This window comes from Aplidium turbinatum, chromosome 8 (assembly GCF_918807975.1).
Source record: "Aplidium turbinatum chromosome 8, kaAplTurb1.1, whole genome shotgun sequence".
Classification (NCBI taxonomy): Eukaryota; Metazoa; Chordata; class Ascidiacea; order Aplousobranchia; family Polyclinidae; genus Aplidium; species Aplidium turbinatum.
This window is the reverse complement of record NC_137479.1, coordinates 3,678,716-3,701,394: the sequence shown is the minus strand read 5'-3', so window position 1 is coordinate 3,701,394 and position 22,679 is coordinate 3,678,716. Positions and strand designations below refer to the sequence as shown.

General features: G+C 38.4%; 1 protein-coding gene across 1 annotated transcript; it reads left to right on the top strand.

Moving 5' to 3' along the window:
* Positions 1 to 7,392: 7,392 nt before the first annotated feature.
* LOC145775884 (b(0,+)-type amino acid transporter 1-like) lies at positions 7,393 to 21,961 on the top strand. Its single transcript, XM_082587276.1, has 10 exons — positions 7,393 to 7,496; positions 8,497 to 8,651; positions 12,925 to 13,147; positions 14,173 to 14,355; positions 15,101 to 15,237; positions 15,310 to 15,444; positions 15,938 to 16,138; positions 18,546 to 18,695; positions 20,905 to 21,073; positions 21,756 to 21,961. Exons 1-10 carry the CDS (start codon positions 7,451 to 7,453, stop codon positions 21,845 to 21,847), a joined length of 1,491 nt encoding a protein of 496 aa, XP_082443402.1. The 5' UTR covers positions 7,393 to 7,450; the 3' UTR covers positions 21,848 to 21,961.
* The last annotated feature ends 718 nt before the right edge of the window (positions 21,962 to 22,679 follow it).

The following is a 22,679-nucleotide window of genomic DNA, read 5'->3' as shown; positions in this document are numbered from 1 at the left end:
AGCCTTTAGCAGTTGGTTAGTTTTCAATCAATCAATTATTATCAATCATTTTATTTTTCGTCATTAACGCGTCCGGGACGAAAAAGATACTAACTACAAAAATCGATAAAGACCTACCAGCACGTTAATGAATGGGGAAAGGTGGCAAAACCTTGAAAGGTTTAAAACGTGCCTGAATGAAAAGTTATGTAGAAGGCTATAGCCTATATATCAGTGTTAGCACGGCTTTGAAATGCTTTCTCATAAAGAAACGAAATAAAACAAAATTATGTTTCAATAACTTTTCAAACAAAACCAATAATCAACTCGCCAAAATCAAATTTTATTGAAAAGCTAAGTTAGCCCATACTAAAACTTTTACGGCAACCCCAAAATGATTGGAGGTCACGTGAAAGGTCACGCTACTGGTATAGCCTTCTATAGCATACTCGCTTGTACAGTAGAAGCCTACAGTATGGTGTATGGCTTACGCGTTTTATTTGTATTTTGTTGTTTCTAGAGGGCGTTGCATCACCGGCAGCTGTTTTGCTATTTTGCAAACCCGGTATAAGCAAACTATGTTTCGAACAGCGAATCATTTTCAGTTCAGTTCAGCATAGTTTGTTTTAATTTTTGACAATCCGAACGATTCAATTCAATTTATTTTTTTTTGTCAGAATGCAAAAGAAATGATATTGCGAAAAAGAAATAGGCTACAATAACAAAACCAACAAAAGGAAAAGGTGGCAAAACCATAATGGTTAAAGACGTGCATGAAAGGATCTAATATTGCGGTATATGCATCGATAAATACAGTTAAGCACGGCCACCAAACCTGATACTTTAAAACAAGTAGATGAATTAGTTAAGAATCAGTCGCCTCCTCGTTCCTGAAACAACTGAAGCTTATATTATATTATTATGAGTTTATTGCAAAGAAATGAATGAACTTTCACGTCGGAACGTTGTAGCCAAATAATGTCTTGAATTCAAATAGAACGAGTTAAACTAATTCAGAGCATAAAAAACTACACTACAACCATAATTGAACTAACACCGTGACTTCCAAGAAAGGAATCCGTGGCAAACTGACTGAGAAAATAAGGCACCACACAACTGGCCGACAGAAACCATACAGAAAACCGAAAAACTGACAAACTAATAATAATAATGTTATGGTTTTATTTATTGTCGCTCTACAACAGCTAAGGTCTTTTAGCGACAGAGCTCATTTTTAATTTATATCAGGTTTACGATGTTATCACATTATTACCCGACTCATTCTCACTGCGCTATGCAGGATAGAACACAGTCGGTACCGTTTTTAAAGTCTTCGGTTTGACCCGACCTGGAATCGATCTCAGATCTACCAGCACCAGAGCCGAAGGCGAAACCACTCGGCCACTGAGCTGGCTGACAAACTGACTGTGTTTCACGCTGAACGATTGATTTAAAGGAGGCTTATTGCTTCAAGCAATGCAGCATGTGTCAAATGCGCAACGCTACAACAACGTAAAACTGCGTATATAAATCAAACCCTGATAAGTGGTGCAAATTCCGAGGAAACGCCCTAATCTTCAGCCAGCGTTTCAAATTCCTACCAAGCACAAATTTCACAACGGCAATTAGACTAAAGCAAACACGAAAAAAGCCGCAGGCGCTACAAGTTGAATAATCTTTTATAGCGTCAGTGAGGGATGGAGTGTTTTCGGTATCGCTAATGAGAGGTGGAGACTCTTTGGTAGTGCCGATGAAGGATGTAGTGTCTGAGTTGTTTCAAGCATCTTTTCCAAACCAATCTAAACAATAATCTTACGAAAAGTCAATTGATCCTCTGAACGAACATAATACCGGTAGCTTATAATAATCAGGGAGTAGTCAGATGCAAGCTTGCAGTAACTTAGTGATACATTCTTATCTGGAAAATGTTCAACATATCTTCTCTTGTTCAACCTAATATACACCTACGACTTGCCCCCCACCATCTCCAGGAAATATGCTTACGCAGACGACCTGGCACTCCTGCACTCAGCAGGAAACTGGCAGTCAGTGGAGAGGAACCTCAGCCAATACATGCAAACACTATCAGCGTACCTCCAGAAATGGAAGCTACAGCTCAGCAAGTCAAAGACAGTGTCGGCGGCCTTCCACCTTAACAACCGGGAGGCACAGCGTGAGATAAACATCAACATTGATGGGGAACGCCTGCCCTACTGTGCCGAACCTACATACCTCGGCATAACCCTGGACAGGTCACTCACGTACCGCCGGCACTTGGAGTCACTGTGCAAAAAACTATCAACACGCGTCGCACTTTTGAGGCGATTGGCGGGTTCCGGCAGGGGAGCTGGTGCTAAAACTCTTCGTACAGCTACCCTAGCCCTTGTTCATTCCACCGCTGAGTACTGCGCGCCGGTCTGGTGTCGTAGTTCTCACACCCACCAGATTGATACCGCCATCAACGACGCACTGCGTACTGTGACTGGATGCCTGCGTCCCACTCCGACGGACTGCCTACCCATCCTAGCAGGCATTCGACCCGCTGAGCTACGCCGTAAAGGAGCCACGATTTCTCTCGCTTGGCGCGCTCTGGACCCCGACAACACTCAAGCGACCACCACCTATAAAGCAGCGGCTGAAATCAAGACGCCCCTTTGTGCCTGCCGCATAACAACTACTTAAGAACGCAGAAGAACTTGGTTTAAGTGCGGCACACTGAACGAACCACATGTGGAACACGGAGTGGCAAAATCATACCTCCACGCTCCGTGACTTCGTGCCCGACGCCGATCCCCGTCCACCAGGGATGTCCCTCGCAAGGCTTGCGTGGGTCAGGCTCAACCGCCTGCGAACTGGCGTCGGCCGCTTTCGTTCGGACATGAACATTGCACAAGTGGGGCCTGGCTCCTTCATCAGAATGCGAGTGTGGTGCCACGGAACAGACCGCAGACCATGTCATCCACCACTGCCTAACCCACCGGCCTCCACACGGTGCGCATGGTCTGAGGGTCCTGGACGACGAGACTGCTGAGTGGCTGATGATTTCCTGTCCTCCAATCTAGCCTGAAAAGATCGCTCATACGCCATCATCATCATCATCTGGAAAATATTAAATTATGCAATATGGTATAGTAGCTTATTCATGGAAGAGTAAAGATAGTAATCATCATCCTTATCCATTCAGGTGTAATATATGATAAGATATACGTATAGTAAGATAAGTTAATGTGTAATAGCCTACAGTAATATATGTAGGATAAATTTACAAAAGTGGCATTTGGAAAGGCATGCTATACCAGGATTTGGTGCAACAATCAATAATACAGTCAGATAATCAAAGACTTACAGCATAGGTTGTTAGAGGTTGATTTTCAAAACGCAAGTGCTTTTTCAGGTTACTGCAAAATATTGAAAAGGTTTCGATGCTAGTGATGGTTTTCGGAAGATTGTTCCACACTTTAACTCTACAAAAACAATATGTGCCAAACATTGCAGAGGTCTAGAAAAAGGTAGAAGCGACGGCTAAGAAAGGATAAAATCTATGTGAAGATATAGCCTACAATCCTGCACAGTTGATACTCACATAGCGCTCATATTGCTTAGCCTTAGCAGATCAAGCACTTACAGAATTTTTTAGATCTAAAACTGATATTGTGCTACAGCGGAAGAATACGTTTCCTCCGCACTCATTTACAGGAAGTTTCCTTTTGTCTTAAATATCCTTTAAGTACCAGCATAGTAGGGTGGCTTTAAGCTTCACAGAGAGTATTTTGTACTGTCGTAATTATTTCTTGTTAAATGTGATTTTTATTTGGTTTATTTTCAGACCTTTAAAAGATGAAAAAAATTAGGGTTTTAGATGTTTGGCCTCCTGGAGGGGCCAAGGGCCACTATTCCATCTGGTTCCAAATTATTTTATTGCGTAGCCTACTTCGACTTTCAGATTAAGTTTGCATTCGTGGGATGTAATTTTTTGTTCGGGTGCTATGTAGTTAATAAGATATGATAAATCAAAAGTTTAAAATTATAATAAATAAACAAAGAAAATCTTTAACATATTTACAATTCCCTCGATTTCACTCAAAAACAGCTTGATTTTCACGCAAAAAAATTCTTCAGTCACGTTTGTTTGTCACGTTAAGTATACAGAATGTAGATTTTGAAATCGCATTATTTTGTAAATATGGCACTAAGTGTTTATTAGGAGTATTAGGACAAAGTATTTTCTTGTTTGAGCTATAGTGGGGCAGAGAGGCAAGCCCATTTTAAGCTTTTTTACTATAGACAATATTGACAATATTGCTTTGCAAAATTCGAAATTCTCCACATGGCTGGTTGCATAGAGAAATATAAGAAGACATCATTGAAAGGCCCTGGCGAAATACTTTGGTCCAGAGAAGATACAGGAATTTGTAGCTGGTTCTTAGTTTTTGTATTGTAGAAATGTATAAAGTCCCCATGCATAGTTGAGGTAATCATGAGCAAGTGGTTAGCTCAGTGGTTCAGCGCCAGACTCAAGATCAAGCAGCGCAAGTTCGACTCTCGGAGTGTGCGCTTGAGTACAACATTTCTCTCCACTCAGCGGCACCTAACGGATGGAATAATTCCCCGCCAACACACTTCAACAATCGGAATTTTTACTCTGCCAATCTCGGTAACCGGCCCTGCGCCAAAAGCCTCTACGTATGCGAAACTACCATGAATAAACTATCAAATACATGTAACAGCTTGTGGTAGGCTGAAGCCTAGTTACCCACCACCATGACGTCATCAAAGTTTGAACCTCGCAAACGACGCTTCATCTCAAGACGAGCTTCCTCTAACTGCAGACAACCTATCATCCATAATTAACTCTACGAAATATTGTTCGAGCTCTCAGCCAATTTCATGAATTCATTTGTGAAGTCGTACATTTTATTATTTTATAGACTACCTGGCAGACTAGTTTTGTGAAGTAGTGCTCTGCTGCAGATTTTCATTTCAAAGAAGAAGCTAAGTTAAGTTCATGAAAAATGAAAGCCTTTTAGTAACTTTAGAAACACGTAAAACGTTTTTTAGAATGGTATTGATAGTGCAGTGGGAATCTTCATTGTGACGTCATCAAAGCACGAGCTTCAATTAATACGCCATTTTTATGTGACGATTGATATGTCAATGCTGATAAAAAAAATATTATGTACAGTATTTCTTATGGTCATCTTTAGTAAATATATTGTTACAATAAACAGACATAACTCAGCAACAACACTACATTTAACATTATAAAAACAAAAAACAAAAAGCGAACGTTTTCGGCTAGTCATATAGCCCTTTTCAAGCCTATAAGAAAATACATTTTTAAAAGAAATGCTAAAGAATCATATAGTATCACAGCAAAAATATGGTTGCTGTGATACTATATGATTCTTTAGCATTTCTTTTAAAAATGTATTTTTTATAGGCTTGAAAAGGGCTATATGACTAGCCGAAAACGTTCGCTATTTGTTTTTTGTTTTTATAATGTTAAATGTAGTGTTGTTGCTGAATTATGTCTGTTTATGGTTTAAAAGAGTTACCTCTCTACCCAAATTGTATTATATTGTTACAAGGAAACGAAATACTGTATTTCCCTTTTCATTTGATAACCTTGATTTTGTTTGGTAGTGTGGTTAGTTTATTGGTAAATAATTTCAACAAATGCGACCCTTCACAAATGTTTTTGAAAAAGTCGGAATGCATTTGTGCGCAGTCTGAGAAAAAAGAACGTTAAACATATCTTTGAAAACTACTTCATAAAAAAAGACTTTTACTCCTTGCACTTGTATGCTTTAGTAACTAACGGGATAATTCAATGTAGCCTATACATGAGAAATTCTTTGCTTGTTATAATGTTTTACTTTTAATGTAGCTTATCTGCTAGGAAAAATGGGTTACAGAAATTGAAAAGTTTTAAACATATCTATAATAAACTTTTCTACCTAAACGTGCAATAATATTTTTATTAGCAAAATAACGTACCCCATAATTGGGCCCTCCTCGGTCCACCTGCTTGTGCTCGCCTAATTTTCTTGTTTGTCCATGTCATTTTGAAACCATTTAAAAAAAAAATTTGCTTTTATCTAAAAAAAAAATCACGAAACCTATTTTTCTGACACAACGCACCGCACTAGCTGCTTGATAGGGCCAAGAGAGCTACAAAGTAATTGTTTATTCCGGAATGAATAAAACTAAAGACACGTTTTTGTTTGAAGAAGCACCTCGAGAATAAACAAGCAACTTGTCGCTGTTAGAGGTTATTGTAACAGTTTTAAAAGCAAGAAAGCTGTTTAGAATATGTCATACTGATTAAATTCAATGAAAAACGCCAAATATTTGTCAAGTTAAGGTTCCAAGCTGTAAGTTGTGTCGTAGGTTATATGACGTTGCATAGAAAAAGTATGCCCATGCGAAAAAGCAAAGGAGCTATATTTTAATTCAAGAAGTGCTTGATTTTTAGAAACAGTGGTCTCCAATCGTTGGATCCGGACCTGGTGTGTCATCATGAGAAGTTGCTAGGCTACTAGGTCACACGAGAGCGCTATCCAAAGGCTGCTTCTACCAACCGTACTGTTTGTCTTTTCAGATAGTATTTTTACCTTATTCATTTTTCTACGATTCTTTAAAATTCTGGCATTCCAAAAGAAATTTTTATAGATCTGTTACTGACTATAGTTTTATATTTTCTCTACTTTGACGGTGAAGTTAATAGGCTACAGTAGCAGCAGGAAGCTAAGTCACAGAGTGTAAATTTCCCAATATTTATTTAAGTCCTTGATAAATAGGGACGTGATAGGCCTAATTAAGCCTTTTACTGTAAACCAGACGAAACGTCTTTGCGAAATGATTAAATTATGTTGATGTGTGAAAATTTTACAGTTCTAAAATGGAAAATCTTTTCATCAAAGTTCAACAGCAAACTGAAGAAGTGTAAAAAGTGTGTAGTTCTTGTGATTGTTTTAATGAAACAACATGGATGAGCAACAAAGAAGTTTAAGCCAATTAAGCAAAGGAAAGACAATGCCGCCCCATGTCATGGACAGTTGTAACTTGTCACCCAGCGATATGGTCATAATGACACAAACTTCAGAAATTTGTTCTTAAAATTAATTTGTAATCAATGAGTAATGAAGACCCGTATAATCAACATATAATTACAGAGAATTAAGAAAAGATCTTCAAAGCTATGTCTTATAGTCTACACCTGTGCAGCATTACTGTAGATACTCAGCTCTTGGAATACTTTTTGTTCTAGGAAAAAAGTAAAAATACATAGCCTAAATTAGTTTTGTCATTCTATAGCAGCCTATGCCGCTAACGCTTATTAAGGTTGCAACAGAGCGTTAACCGCAATATATTAAGAAAATTTATGCTTTGGCTTTAAAATAATTTTTGATCAGTTTTAGATAAAATTGTCTTGTGACTGCAAGCCGAGATTTACGTAAGTGGCGTGATAATGACATCACAGATGGATCGGGATGAACGCAGCGAGATTATAGAAGGTGAGTATAATCACACGGCCGAATATGTCGCTTGGTAGGAATATTTCTAAGAGTTTCAATCGTTACAGTTACAATCATAGCCATGACAAATCTGTCATTTTCCCATTTCCATAAGTATGTAAAAACAACAACCAAAGCAACATTTGCACCTGGACCTGATATAATGATAATGCAATACGTAAGACTTTCCAAAATTCATCCTGGAGGTAGTCTCATCATTCAATCGTTAGGTTTTTTGCATTGCCTGACCTGACGCCAATGACAGTATTTTACTTGCAAATTTAAGCTTGGCAAAAAACAAAACGAACTAAAATTTAAATTTGCACATCAGATAAACAGCTTATAACGTGGAATCCACAAAAATCGTTGATATTTTAAACTGAACATGCAATTGCACAAAAACTTATATACTAAATTGAGATGAGACTACTTTCAGAATGCAGTTGGAAAATTTAACATATCACGAACCTTACCCTTTTTTGACTTCTTCAAAACGGAAAATCCAATCTCCCATTGGATGCTGGTGTAATGTGGAATAAAATTACCAATGCCCATTCTCAACGCAAAAATATCCATTTTGGATTTTTTATCCCAAACTAATCGAGCGGCACCTTCCTGTGCAAACAGCTTAATATTTCTGTCATTTCGATTGTCCATTAGTTCTTTTTCTTCTTAAAGGTTCAAAATTGGATCTCTTAGCCATAACCAAAAAATTCCACATGTTGGAGAATCAGTGAGATTATTTCTTTTTTTTTCGTTTCGAAAAAGTTGAAGACAGATGAAAAATAAATAGGCCATGAGGAATAATTTGCGACATCCCATATTCCTAGAGTATTGTAAATGGCCCTCAGCACCCCGGTTGGGAACCACTGCTCTATTATAGAACGAACAAATCCGATACTTATTGCCATATTTCATAATGACATGATGGCCAATTGCTGTATTTGCACTAAACTAGATATGATATAACAGTTCTTATAATAGTTATTGTTGCTGACAGCTACCCAAGGAGATGAAGGCAAAGTGGAATTAAAAAGAAATGTTGGCTTCATTGGTGCTGTTGGTTTGATTGTTGGAGCAATCATTGGGTCAGGAATATTCATATCGCCGAAGGGGGTCTTTGAAAACTCCGGTTCTGTTGGTTGGGGTCTCGTGGTCAGTATTCCAAGTTCATACAAATTGCCGATTAGTATTAAACAACATTTTTAAAATTTTATGTGCGAAACACCAAATTGTCTGCAGTGGTTTGGGTTCAGTTTTGTTCGACACCCCAGTTTTAGTATATGCTTTACCACAGGACTTTAGCCTATTTGTCATTATCCTATAAAACAGGGGTCGGCAACTCCTGGCACGCATGCCACTTGTGGCACGCGAGATGATTTTTTATGGCTTTTCATTCAATGGCTTCAATGATTTGAACTGCGCACGTCATATCAGGAGGTGCAGGCATTGCATTTGCATTGCATCTAACATTATTATTACATCACTAACGGTAGCGCTAACTAAATGGTTGCACACATTTCCAGTTCGATCTGCAGTGCAACAAGTTTATAACAGGCAGAGAAAAATCTTCAGTGAGTCAATTCAGTGTTCGTTTGCTTCAGCAGGGTTAGGATATATTTACAGAATTTAACTTATGAAATTAGGTTTAATCTGAATTGGACATGGCATCGAAGACTTCCAGATGCAGCTGATCGATTTCAAAGCATCCTTATTATGGACATCAAAATTCGCCAAATTCCGGAGATCGCTGGAAACGATTGAAAACAAACAAACAAGCATTTTGACAAGCTGGGAATCTTTGCCGGAAAAATTTACCTGTCTCAAGAAGATGTCAATAGCTTTGCTATCTGCATTTAGATCCACTTATTTGTGTAAACAAATATGAATTTTATTCCCAGTCCACATTGCAGCCGACTTACGGAAGATCATTCGGAATTGCATATGTTCTACTCTACTTAAAATGATCAAATATAATCCTAACACTACAGTGCATAGCAAGAAAAAGCAAGGACCCCTGGAGTTCGACGAAGCTGTTTCAGGGGTTCTGCGCGAACACACGACCTACTGAATGGTATATCAGCGAATATTTTTGGAAATATTTTTGAACCACACTGAAGTAGGCTACGATGACTATCGAGGGAGAATGTGATGAACCGCGTTTTTACTTTGCGCACAGATTTATTGGAATTTTTGACTAGTCTCAACCACCGGCATTCAAAACACTTTGAGGACGTTTTATCCTTACTTTGGCTTATTTGCCTGAAATCTTTGGTGCTCTCAATCAGCTGAATTACCAAATGCAAGGAGGTGGTAAAACTTAATAAAAGCTGAACAGTAAATGAGTGCTTTTCAGAAGAAATTGCAGTTGTAGTGGCAGGCTGGCAGCGTGTGGAAAATAACAACTTCGCTAACTTTCCACGTTTGGGCGAGGTAGTAAGTATTTCCGACACAGCAATTAGGCTACAGTACTGGCGCGGTCCAGAGGCTTTAAGCCAGTAGGCTATTTCATAGACTAAAGCAGTATATGGCTATGTACTGAGCATTTACAGAAGTTGCAAAATTTATTTCAAAACTACTTTTCTGAACAAACGCAATATCCAGCATGCATACGTCAAACATTTACTTATGATGTTACTTCAACAGCAGATATAAACACCCCAAACTAAGATGACATTATCAAACTTCAAGAAAGCAAGATACAAAAAAGAAACTTAACACAACAAATCTTCAATCGTTTTGAACCAACAAATGGAAAGTTATCCTCTTATTACAAAAGTTGCCTTGAAGTTCTCATGCTATTTGTAACCACTCATTTATGCGAGCATGCGTTTTCTATTCTGGTGCATGTTAAAGCAAAAAAACGAAACCGGCTTGCATGCGAAAATGACATGAAAATTGCTGTTTCCGAGACAAAGCCTCGAATCTCACTACTGGTCTCAGAAAAAGACAACAGAAGTCTCATTTATTCACTAATGTGTTATTATTAAATGTGGTAGATTATTGTTTTTGTCACTCAGCAAAAATTTAGGGTTCAACGAAAGGTTGCAGACTAGCGTATAAAGGGTTCGGCAGGTTAATAAAGGTTAAAGGGATACTAAAGGAAAACCTGACTTGGCGATTTTCCACGTTCTTTGTGTTTAACATGCTACCATAAAACGATTTTCAATAAAATTTTGCCCCATTGCGGTCTGATCAGCACTCCGCGCGTGCTTTTGTCAGAGCTTTCAAAACCAAAATGGGCGTGAGCAGCAAAGCGTGCGACTGTACAGTCTACGTCACAAAAGACGAGCAATCAGCTGATCGCGCAATAGTTGTTACTGCCGGCGATTTAACTGTAGGCTATGTATGTATGTACATCAAAACATCAGATTTCAACATCAAAACATCAGCAGTTTGCTCAAAACCTCAGATCTGATGTTAAAACATCAGATGTGGTAAGGTGGCTTTTGTTATTGTTGTCTTTTGTGACGTATTCTCGAGCAGTGTTTGCACTTTTTGGTCATTTTGAAAAAAAATGAAAAAAAATGAAACATTGGACTTTGGGCCTTGTCAGCGCCATTGAAAACAAATTTTTTTCGGTAATTTTTTTTTGAAATGTATTCTTGAATGTTCAGTTTACGCATTTTAATGCTTAATTCCAGTTTGAAAATTTCATTTAGTATGCCTTTAAGAACCACTGCAATAAAGTAATAAAACAAATTTGTCTCTTGTCTGTTAACTCAGTCAACTTTACTGTTTAATTTTAACATCAGATAGTTGCTAATACAAAACAGGGATGCAAAACCAAACATACAAAAATATTTGGCAAGCGAGTTGTTGATATTTTGACATTATTCATAAACTGGCACACTGCATACGAAAGGTTGTCGACCCCTGCTTTAAAGCCATATCACAAGACTGACGATAATTTAGTTTTTTAAAATAGACATAAATCGTCAAACGAAGCATAACCGTTCCCTTTGGCGTCATAAATGAATGCTTAAAATCCCGGGATTTCAATAAACGAACCTTAAGATCAGGATTAAAGCAAAGCTGTTGAAATCCCAGGATTTCAGCACTATAGTTTTTCTACTAAGATCACGTTAGTTGCTCTTAGTTAGATTTTTTCGTTGGACCAAAGTTTTTGCTAGGCCTGGGACTGCGGCCTCGTAAGACCCCACATTGTTTGGCTCTCTCTGGCTAATATGAAACGAAGCAAAGATATGGCATTGTCGTTTTAAAGTTCAAGTGTTTCATTTCCACGCAATATGCAGCAGAATGAATCTACCAGTTTTGCTCGCTAACCATGATTCAGGTCGCTTGTTATTAGGCAGCATATGAATAAATAGTAGATGGAAGATCCGCTGTTTGTCACAGCTTTGCCGTTAAATGCTAATAGCTACTGAAATAAGAATATTTTCCAAAAACCTGTCCGTCTCTTTGGACAATAATTTCCGAATCGCCCTGATACCTCAGTCGGTATACCGCTCGACTTTGTGCACAAAGAAACTTCAAGATCAAGCAACGTTTGTTCGGTTCTCTGGGTGTGCTCTCGAGCAACGCATTTCAAGAACGGTTCTTCCTGCACCAGCACCAGGTAGATTGACAGGTTGACGGGCAACAACATTTCAGAAAGCGGAAACTTTAATTTGTCAACCTCGGTGACCGGCAGTGCGCCGTTTGTTCAAAGCCTCTACAAGTATGCAGAACTACCAGAATAACCTATCAAAGGCTTTGTCAATCCGAAGATAAATGTTTAAAACAACTGTTTGGTTGGTTTTGATTCTTTATCCCCGGACTGACAAAGCCTTGATACGTTATTCCTGGTATTCTCGCATACTTGTAGAGGCTTTTGACGCAGTGCCGGTAACTGAGATTGACAAAGTGAAGTTTTCCGGTTGTTGAAGTTTTGTTGCCGGAGAGTTATTCTATCCACTTGATGCAGCTGAATGGGGAGCAGTTTTGAAATGCGTTGCTCAAGCGCACACCCCGAGAGTCGAACTTGCGCAGCGTGATCTTGAGCCGGGCGGGTAACCACTGAGCGAACGGGACGGACTGTAACAATAAGTAACAATCAATCAATTGTTACTTATTTTTCTATCAGTTGAAAACACTAACTTATTGATACTTCATTTGGCCGCTTCATCGCGACCCTACTCAACCATATGGCGAAATAATTTTATTGTAAACACAATGCTACAACAACAGCATGGCCGCCAAACGTGCAAAAAAATGCGATAAGTTTGTTGATATTACTGTATAAAGCAAGTTCAGCAAGAGATTATCTAAACATCTGATAGTTCTGAATAAGTTAGACCTACAAGCTGTTGAAATAAAATTGCAGCATGGGCCATATTAATGTTATTTCTTGAAGTTAATGTGGGCTTAACAGAATAATGACAAATAACTTTGTAGAAAAATAAATTTCAATCAATATAATTGCTAGGTTTGGGCTGTCTGTGGGACAGTGAGCATGTTCGGAGCTCTATGCTACGCGGAATTGGGAACAATGATTCCGAAATCTGGCGGAGAATATCCGATTCTTTTAGAGGCTTTCGGGCCAATCCCAGCCTACTTGTTTGCATGGACAGCCACAGTGATCCTGAAGCCAGCAATAGTCAGTCTGCTGTCCCTGACATTCGCAAGATATGCACTAGCTCCTGCCTACGGTAAATGCTTCAACAATATCAATAAGTATACCGTATATCTATTCTAGGCTACTGTACCAGTGTAAATAAAGTAACACTACTTCTTTATTTGTACACTTTGCTATCTGGACACTTTGCGTGTTCATTATAATCCTGCCAGAACTCTGCGTTCTCAACATCAATTGCTCTTGTGCAACCCTTCATGTAAGACACAATATGGAAATCGCACCTTCCCAGTTGCTGGAATTGTTTGCTTATTTGTGCAAAAGAAGCTGAAAATTTAAATGAATTCAAAGCTCGCTTGAAAACGCTTTATTTCAATGAACACTATGACTTAAAGTGCCGTATTAATTATCACCATTGTCATATATAGCGCCCAGGAGCATATTTTGCACTGTGGATGTGGCGCAATATAAAGGTTGTTATTATTATTATTTGTCATCACTACCCTCGTATAAATTATTTTGCTTAACAATCATAACTTATGTTTTATCACCATTTGAAACAATTAGTTTTGTTGAGAACACGCTACACCACATTCAGGGCCGTTTGAGCACCATCTTGACCCCCCCCCCAAATCCACGTGGACCTTATGCTTAGGACCAATAGGACAAGAAATCGTTAAGTTTGGGCCACAAACCCTTTTAATCTAGACAAAAAAATTCGCATGCATGTTTCAGCAAAACAACTCTCAGATTTTCTAGAACAAAACTAATTAATATGCCGACGATGTAGCAGTGGGTATACAAAAAGTTGGGATAGAATCAGAGTTTTAACATAGTAACATTTATAAAATAAAAAGTCAATGTAAAAATTAATAATCGAAAAAGTAAAGTTTTTAAGGGGGGTAGGCAGATTGCCCCCCGGAAATTTAAAAAAAAACTTAATATTGTTTTGGTCACTTTTTGGACATTTTTAGTGAAATAATGTTTTGTTATTTTATCAATATGCACAATTTGTATGTAATCGCAGCTGTATCCATAGGTTGCTATGCATGTAACCATCGGTTGCTATGCATGTAACCAGCATCATTGTTTACTTTTTAGGAAATTGCGACAGTGTCCCTCCTTTAGCCTCAAAGTTAGTTGCAGCTGTTGTGATCCTTACCGCTGTGTTCATCAATTCCTACAGCGTGAAGATGGCAACCAACATTGTGACGTTCTTTGGCATCGGGAAGATTCTCTGTCTGATTGTCATCATCATTGGTGGAGCGGTCAGACTAGCTGGCGGTAACATGTTGTTATCTGTTGCTTCAAACTAGCCAAGTTTTCTGTCTGGTTTTCAATTGAAATTTGGCTTCAAACTTGGATTGCAATCAAGATTTGGCAAAAACATATGCAGATAAAAACACTTCACCACCATTCTACCAACTAAGTAACTAATGCATCTCAAGTAACAAGTGTAACAGCAAAATGCTTCAAAATATTTTGACAATAACAATACAACAACTTATTAGATATCACAAAATGTATAGAATGTTAACCAAAGAGAACAATCGTTCAATTCAGAGTTACAAACTCATATAGTATTCAATGGTGAAGTTTAAACATAGATTATTGGTCTCAGCCCTTCAAAGTTAAGGTTCTCGCTTTTGGAGCAACTGGTCCCAGGCTAAAATACACCCGTAACATAGACGTGCAAGTAATAGACCTGCAGTTGTTTTGGTGAAAGCATGATATAGTTTAAGACACTGCGATGTTAGGTAGCAACGCTAATATGATGTAGTGTAAATATATAAACTCTCGCGTGGTGTCGGTAGTGGGTCAATCTTGGTGTGGCAGCTCATCTGTAGTCAATACAAGTATGAAAGTCCTATGACCTTGCTTGGCTGACAGATTCCTCGGTGCTCACAAGCCTCTACATGACAAAAACGTACTGTCGACCCAAGTCGTAGACGATGTACAGTAAAGAAGTACAGGCATTGTTTCAAAATAATGCAATAGATAAAATTCATGCCAGGTGTGTTTGTTTTAGGATATACAGAAAGTTTTGAGGATTCTTTTCACGGCGTCTCTACCCCTGGCATACGAGATATCACGTTGGCGTTTTACCAAGGATTGTGGGCGTTTGGAGGATGGAACCAACTAAACTTTGTCGCTGAAGAAATAAAGGTGTTTTGTTGGAGCCTTGATGACTAAATACAATAACCGGCCGAACGTCCAAATGTAACTTGATATTTTCAGAACCCTTATAAAATCCTCCCACGAGCACTCGTCACCGGGTTGGGAATAGTAACCGTCCTGTTCCTAGCCACTAACGTCGCTTATCTAACCACAATGTCCTTCAACGAGTTGCTGACTTCCCCAGCTGTGGCCGCGGTATGATATGTTTTCTAAAAGAAAAAATTTAAATAAAGAGTTCATATTTGCTCTAAGGTTAAGGAGCCTAAGCTTTTTTTTTGCATGGAAATTAATCTGAAAAGTTTGAGGACTTCTTTCACTATTCGTCTGTAGTCTTGGTCCTTGTGGATTTTTTTAAGCAAAACTGTGTTTTCCGTGTAGTGGCCAGCTGTGGCAAACGGTGACCATTTTTTTGGGTGTTCCCTCTTTTTCAGCAGGCTTTGCTTAATGGCTGTTAAGATTATATCCAAATAAACTTAATGTGATATAAAGAGTCACTGTGAAAATCAAACACGTGTTTCAAACATTCTAAAAAGTGTGAGAAGCTAAAAAATGGTCACGGTACGCCACTAGTGGTCAGAGTTGGGTTTTGACTCAAAATTTCTGAGTAGGCCTATAAACATTTTATAAAAAGGGATTTAGTTGATCAAGAATTGTTTGTGAAAAGCTTTTTTACACCTTTTATGTTTAGAGTTTTGGAAAGGTTGTCTTGGGATCCTTTGTTTGGGTCATTCCGATAATGGTGGCATGCTCAGTGCTTGGGACAAGCATAGGAGCTTGTTTTGCTGCTGGACGCGTTTCGTATGCCGCTGCCAGAGAAGGTCAATTCCCTTCCATCCTTGCCATGGTCCATGTCACCAGGCTAACACCAGCCTCAGCAGTTATTCTAAACGTAATTTTTAAGTTGTAGTCCACCTGATTTATTTGATAAGGCAACAAAGTAATCAAGTTGCAAGAAGAAAGTTCTACACAGGGCCATAGAGGTTGTATCCCAGACAGCAAATTCCATCATTTTAATATTGATGCAACGTCTGCAGACGTTTGCAGACGGATTTTGCTGTCTTGGATAGGTCATAGGTCGTCGGACCGCTCAGCATGCGACAACTTAGCAAGTGCTTTAACTCAGCAAGTACATTTCAGCTATTGCCCAAGTCAGTAAAGGAGATTTAAGTGTTCACCTCGGCAGGGTCGTGTGAGCACCATGTTGGGCCCCCTCCTAAAACCACTAGAGGGCCTCTATGTTTAGTAATAGCGTTTAAAAATAAGACAAGAAAACGATAGGGAAGAGCCTGAAATTTTTGACAAATTGAAGCTTGTTTTTGGTCACTTTTTGGGTATTTTTAGGAGCAATAACATTTTTTACCAAATTGTACATTTTGTATGACCATAGGTAGGCCTAGGTATGTATGAAATCAAATTCATCAAATTAAAATTGAATTTGGGTAGAAGGTTTGGCTTGAAATTTCAGTTAATCTACAATTAAAAAAAAAATCATTCACGATCACAGAAAGATCTCAATAATTAATTTCTTGAAAATTAATATAGCCTGGTGTGGTAGCCTATAGCCTTCCAACAGGTTAGAATTTCGAAAGCCTATCTAAAGTATCCTCACTTTCACCTACACTATTTTTGCGACACACTTCACTTTATAACCCACCTCCATTATCAATGAAACTTTTTAATTGTTCATTAACTATAAGCTATTTGAATGAACATTGTTCATTTTGGAATATTGCATTATTTTGTTGAGTTTTTTGAGATACAAACAAACTGTCCCCCCTTAGTCCACTTCCGACACTATCAATGCCCAATATTGCTGGTTATAAGTGAATGAAATGTGATTGAGCGAGCAAAGCGAGGGAGAAAGTTTTTGCGAAATTAAAAAAAAACATATTTAATGTAAAATTACAAGCCGAAAAACGCTGTACGAACTAAATATGCGTGAGCCTCAAGATATAGATGGGCTCCCAACGGGGGGTTTGAAAAGCAGTAAATACCGCCTTGCATGAGCTATTGAGCTTTTGCAGCAATTTTTTTCATGTTCAAATTGCCAAAAAACATGAAAAGACTATAATGAGCGGGCCCTTAAACAGCCGTGTCCCCCCCCCCCCCGATTAAGTGGTAGCCTACGGAGAGTGGTTAGCACGGCCCTGCACGTCGGACTTGCTCGTTCATTGCTTGACATGTCAAGTTTCGGCTTGTTCAGTCATCACTGTTCCGGACAATATCTGTACAAATCAAACGTCACATAAAACCGTTCAGGTCTACTGAATCTTGGCGTCTGACGTAATGGACTATTGCTAGAAATAAGCAAAGATTGCGTCACCTTTGTCACACCTGCGAAACATTACATAATCGTTAAATCTTGAATTACGAGATATGGTGTAAACCAAAGCCAACATGTGCTGGAATAGCTTCATAATGCTTATTATTATTACGTCACACAAGATGTTTACGTGCGTTTGGAAGATTGCAATCTATTCTCGTCATTCTTAAAATTGTTGCTTGAAAAGTTGGTTGCATATTTAACAGTTTTGCTTAGTGCTTGCCAGCTGGACGAAATTTCCGTCTTTATCTCAGTAATTTGTATTGTAGTGACAAGTTTTAGTAGGTACGGTGTTGTCTCCATCCTTCGACAGCCTCGAGGCTATTTTTACAGAAATACAATTCTTGAATAGACGTTTTCAGAAAAGTGTTTCTTTCGGTCATTACATACAGACGAACGGATCCGGGAACTTTATATTACAATTTTCTCACGAAGAGATTATGGTTTACCGCTGTGACCAATCACTTTCTCAGTTTCATATACCAACTTCAGCTTTGGTCAAATGTTGCTAGCTCAGTTGTCTCTTGCTCAGTTGTTGCTAGCTCAGTTGTCGCTTGCTCAGTTGTCGCTTGCTCAGTTTACAACTGCTAACTTGTAGTAGGCTCTCTGTGATATGCTTCAAAGTGAACTATCCATAAGACAATATTGTTTAAAACATTTTTTCTAACTAGTGTTTCACGATCTCGACTAGAAGCAGCAGTAAATATAGCCTGATACCCAGGGAATTTACGTATTGATATGCAAAAGTTTTTTGAAATGCATGTTGTACAATGTAGCCTACAATGTACATGTTAAATCATATTTGAAGATGACGAGAAATTTGGCTACGGTAGCCTACCTTAAAACTCTCGTCGTTTATGAGATGACAATCATAAGACATTTCAATCAAAAAGTAAACTTTTAATAACAAAATGTAAGTTACAGGAGGCTAAGAATAACTAATAATGTTGTTAGTCTTGGTTTTACTTTACAGGGCATCATTGCTTTGCTTATGGTCATACCAAACGATTTCGATTCTCTCATTCAATATTACAGCTTCGCTACTTGGGGATTCCATTGGCTTGCCTGCTTAGCTTTGCTGTACTTTCGTTACAAACGACCAAACATGCGCCGACCTGTCAAGGTAAACCACGCTCTACCACAGTTATTCTGTGTTGTGTTGATGCTGTAGCTACGAGTCTGACCTTGGGGTTGGAATTATCTAGAGTTAGAGTTGTCTCGCGCAGCAGCTCTTGTGTTGGCTGCAGAGGTGGGCATCCTCTATGCAGGGGTCACCAAACCACGGCCAGCGGGCCGGAACCGGCCCGCAAACTGATTTCATCTGGCCCGCCACGTGCTGTGAAAATAACAACTGTTAAGGAAAAAGTTACCAAACTTTTTGTAAAGGACTGACGTTGCTGTTGAGCTACACGCAACCTGCTAATGAATTTTCCATATTGTTTCTTCTTATGACATCACAAATTTTGTTGTTCAAAACACCAATGTTTCATCAGTGCGACATCTGTCTAGGCAAATCATACCAGCCAGACTAGACAACTTTGCTATTCCACCGCTGACTTTGTTATTTATTGTGCTCAATTCAAGTCAATGGAGATTCTAAATAGTTGTATATCTTTTCGCAATTTGCTTCCGGCCCGCAGCTGTTAATCTCGCAGCAATCCGGCCCTCAGAGAGAAAAGTTTGGTGACCCCTATACTTTAAAAGTAGCGCGCTACCGGATAGGCTACTAGGGCTAAAGTAGCGCGTGCTACCGTTATCCTCTACCAGTCAATAAATGTATCGCGCTACCCGCTACAGTTACATACTCAGGCTAAAGTAGCCCGCGTTACTGCTACCTTTCTCTAAAACTGACACAAGAAGCACTTTGTGACGTCAAAATGAGCTTGAAAACGAATGATGTTTACTCTGCCTTTTCCACGTCGTCGTAGAAAGCACGTTCTAGGAGGAACTTATTTCTGCACATCTTTCAAAAGCACAAGGATTTCAAGATAGGAGTTGCTGAGTCTTGCCCACTTTGGCTTCAGCACGTTTTTTCCAGCGGGGAAAAACCTCTCCACTGAAGCACTAAAAGGAGTGGGGAGTTATGTTTAATAGAGGTGTTACAAATCGGCACTAGAAAAGCTAAAGGACTTGCCTCTGTCTGAATAAAAAGGCCTCCACAATTGACTTTTCTTTCTTTTTTTTCTATATTGACATTTCATGCGATGGCATTAACACACCAAAAATGTCATTCCCGAGGTCGTGACTGGTGTTGGTGTCACTATTGTCGGTATATGGCTTGATGTTTTCTGCAATAGTCGAATGGTTTCTGCTTTGATTTTTTCACGTATTGTTTCCATAAAAAATCTTCAAACACGAGTCATTTTTTCACTTTAAATTGGAAAGTACAGTGGCTGAAAGAAATGTAGTGCCTCTCCACTACCGCTACATTGAAAAAAGTAGCGCCGCTATCTGTAGCGGCACTACCTCTACCAAAAAAGTAGCGGCGATACAACGGTAGCGCGCTACTGGCAATTTTGATGGGCTTCTGCTCCTTTTGATGGACGGATGATGGTGCAGTTGTTGATGACGCCATCTAATGGTGATTTACACGCTGTCTGCTTCTTGACGTCATCGTTCCAATTGATCAAACTGAACTAAACTATAATTATGCACAAAATGAGTTAAACTGTAAGGTTTTTTTTTTTGTATAAGTAAATGAGTCAGCCCCCTCTCCCCCCCAGTTTGAGGACCAGACTCAAACCTACAACTTGACGTTAGTCTAATTATCTTACAGTTTCGGTGGCTTGATAAGAATTCAATCAGGTACATCTTGCGATGGTTGTCTGATGAGACTTGTTCGTTTATACTGAAGCTCAATCGTTATTAGGCTACTGTAGCTACTACATGATGATGATCACATTGTGTAGCAATTTGTGACGAAGAAAAAAGAGAAAAAATGAAAAAAAAACTTAAAAAATAAAAGTTGGTGAAATAATTGCCTGAGCACGTAACACTTCTCTTCTATTTAATTCCGACTTCAAACGTATTCCCGATGAATGGATGATGGCTTTCAGTGGATAAGCTTCCAGATTGCTGTATAGGGATCCTTTATACATAATTATCCTAGGCATTATTCTAAAGTGCTATTCAATTTAAATTCATATTTGTTTTACAGTTCTAGCTGAGGGTAAAAACTTTTTTTTTAACTGTATGATTACTTGAAAAAGTTGGAGTTGTCGCCATGGAAATGGTCAACAAATCATGGCCATAATGTTGAAGCAATGTTAGAAGTAACGTTAATTGTGAAATAATGTTGACAATATTTGCTGACGAGCGTGTTTTATTACTAGGTCCCTCTTTTTATTCCTATTATCTTCAACTTATCCGCATTGTGCTTGGTTGTGTTTCCAATAATTGACAAGCCTGACGCGCAGTATCTTCTGGCGGTGTTCACAATTTTGTTTGGATTGGTTTTTTATTTTCCCTTTGTTCATTTTAACATACAAAGCAAAAGAATCAGTAAGTTTTAGACTATTTATGATATGGTGTTGGTAACATACCGGAGTTGACTGTTGTATAATCAATGAAAGATAAATATGTTACCTTTAGCCTATACCTGTACTGATGAGCGATGAGGTACTGATGAGCGTACTGAGCGATGAGGGAAACGACTCTTACTCAATCCACTCCTATAGCTCAGTCAGTTAAGCGCCCGACTCTGTACATGGAGAAACAGCAAGATAAAATGACGCTGGTTCGACTGTCTGGGTGTGCGTTTGAGCAATGCACTTCAGGACTTCTCTCTATTCAGTGGCGGGTATTTAGTGCATACAATAATTCACAGGCAACAAAACTTCAATAAGCGAAAACTTCATTCTGTCTTGTTGACCATGCCTGCATCGATGGTTCATATCCCCTGCAAATAAGCGAAATTTTGAAAAAAGGTTTTCTCAGTGTTATGATAAAGACTCTCACAGTTACTTAATAGTTCCTAATCATTGCAAGAATGAAGTCTTAAATCATGATTCAGTTGATCCATAACGGTTTCACTTACTTTATCACTACTAACACTCAAAATCACGAGGATTAGGGCTAACTTTTCTTTTCCTTTGTCCGAAAATGTTTTCTTGATCAACCAGCTAATATTTTAATCATAAGTTATTAGCAAAAAACTTTATTATGCATGACTGTGTTCTTTCAGGAAATTTCAATAAGTTTCTTCAAAAGGTACTAATGGTGACATTTCCTGAAAATTGGGAAACCAACACAAAGACGAAAGGCCCAAGTGATTGAAGTTATTTGGAAGATGTTTCTTGCATTTGCATCAAGGGTCAAGTTTGTTTTTTGATGAAACATTCTTTCAGCTCATGCACCTGCAACACAAATTGGTTTCGTGCATCACAAACAGACAAGGGCATAATAACACAACAAGATTGGGAATTATAAGAAAAGAATATCCTATTACACATATTTAAACCTATAAATAGTTTGAATAGTTAAACGTTTTCGGCTTAACCTAAACTCTCATCAGGAATCTGAAAATATTTGTAACAAATGAATTAAGCTTAAAATTTAACTTCTTAAGGAAGCCAGCTAACTCACTAAACTATGAGATATGTGCAGGGATAGAATACTAGTACAAAATGGCAAACAACAATTTGGAAGACCGGGAGATGGGCAAAAAACAGAAAATAAAGTTGAAAAATATTTTATGTGTTATAAATTTTCAGATTCTTAATGAGGCCTTAGAATAAGCCGAAAACGTTCAATCGTTTAATTTGATTGAAAATATGTGAAACACTGCTTCGGGCATGGGCTGTTGATATAAAGCACTGTTGTGAGTTCGACTCCTATCAGAAGATGCTTCTTCCGTTTTTATTTTAAGCTTTGACGTAAGTTTTATAGTCCACGTTTCATAGACATGTTTCATATTTCTTCAATTTTTAAGGTAACCCTTTATATTATTACATCATATTGTAGTAGGGAAAGCCAGTGCAGACCGTACGTATAGATCCTACCAAGTTGGAATCAAATATCTCTGTCTATATGGTATTTCTGTTATAGCAAACAAAGTTTACTATTATGTAACTTGGCACATATTGAAATTATCATCATTTATTCGGCG

Bases quoted from the DNA above. Each gene is read 5' to 3' on its own strand.
- LOC145775884 (XM_082587276.1), top strand. From the start codon at position 7,451: ATGACATCACAGATGGATCGGGATGAACGCAGCGAGATTATAGAAG. The intron at 7,497-8,496 runs GTGAGTATAATC...TGTTGCTGACAG, and splicing joins ACGCAGCGAGATTATAGAAG to CTACCCAAGGAGATGAAGGC. The intron at 21,074-21,755 runs GTAAGTTTTAGA...GTGTTCTTTCAG, and splicing joins CATACAAAGCAAAAGAATCA to GAAATTTCAATAAGTTTCTT.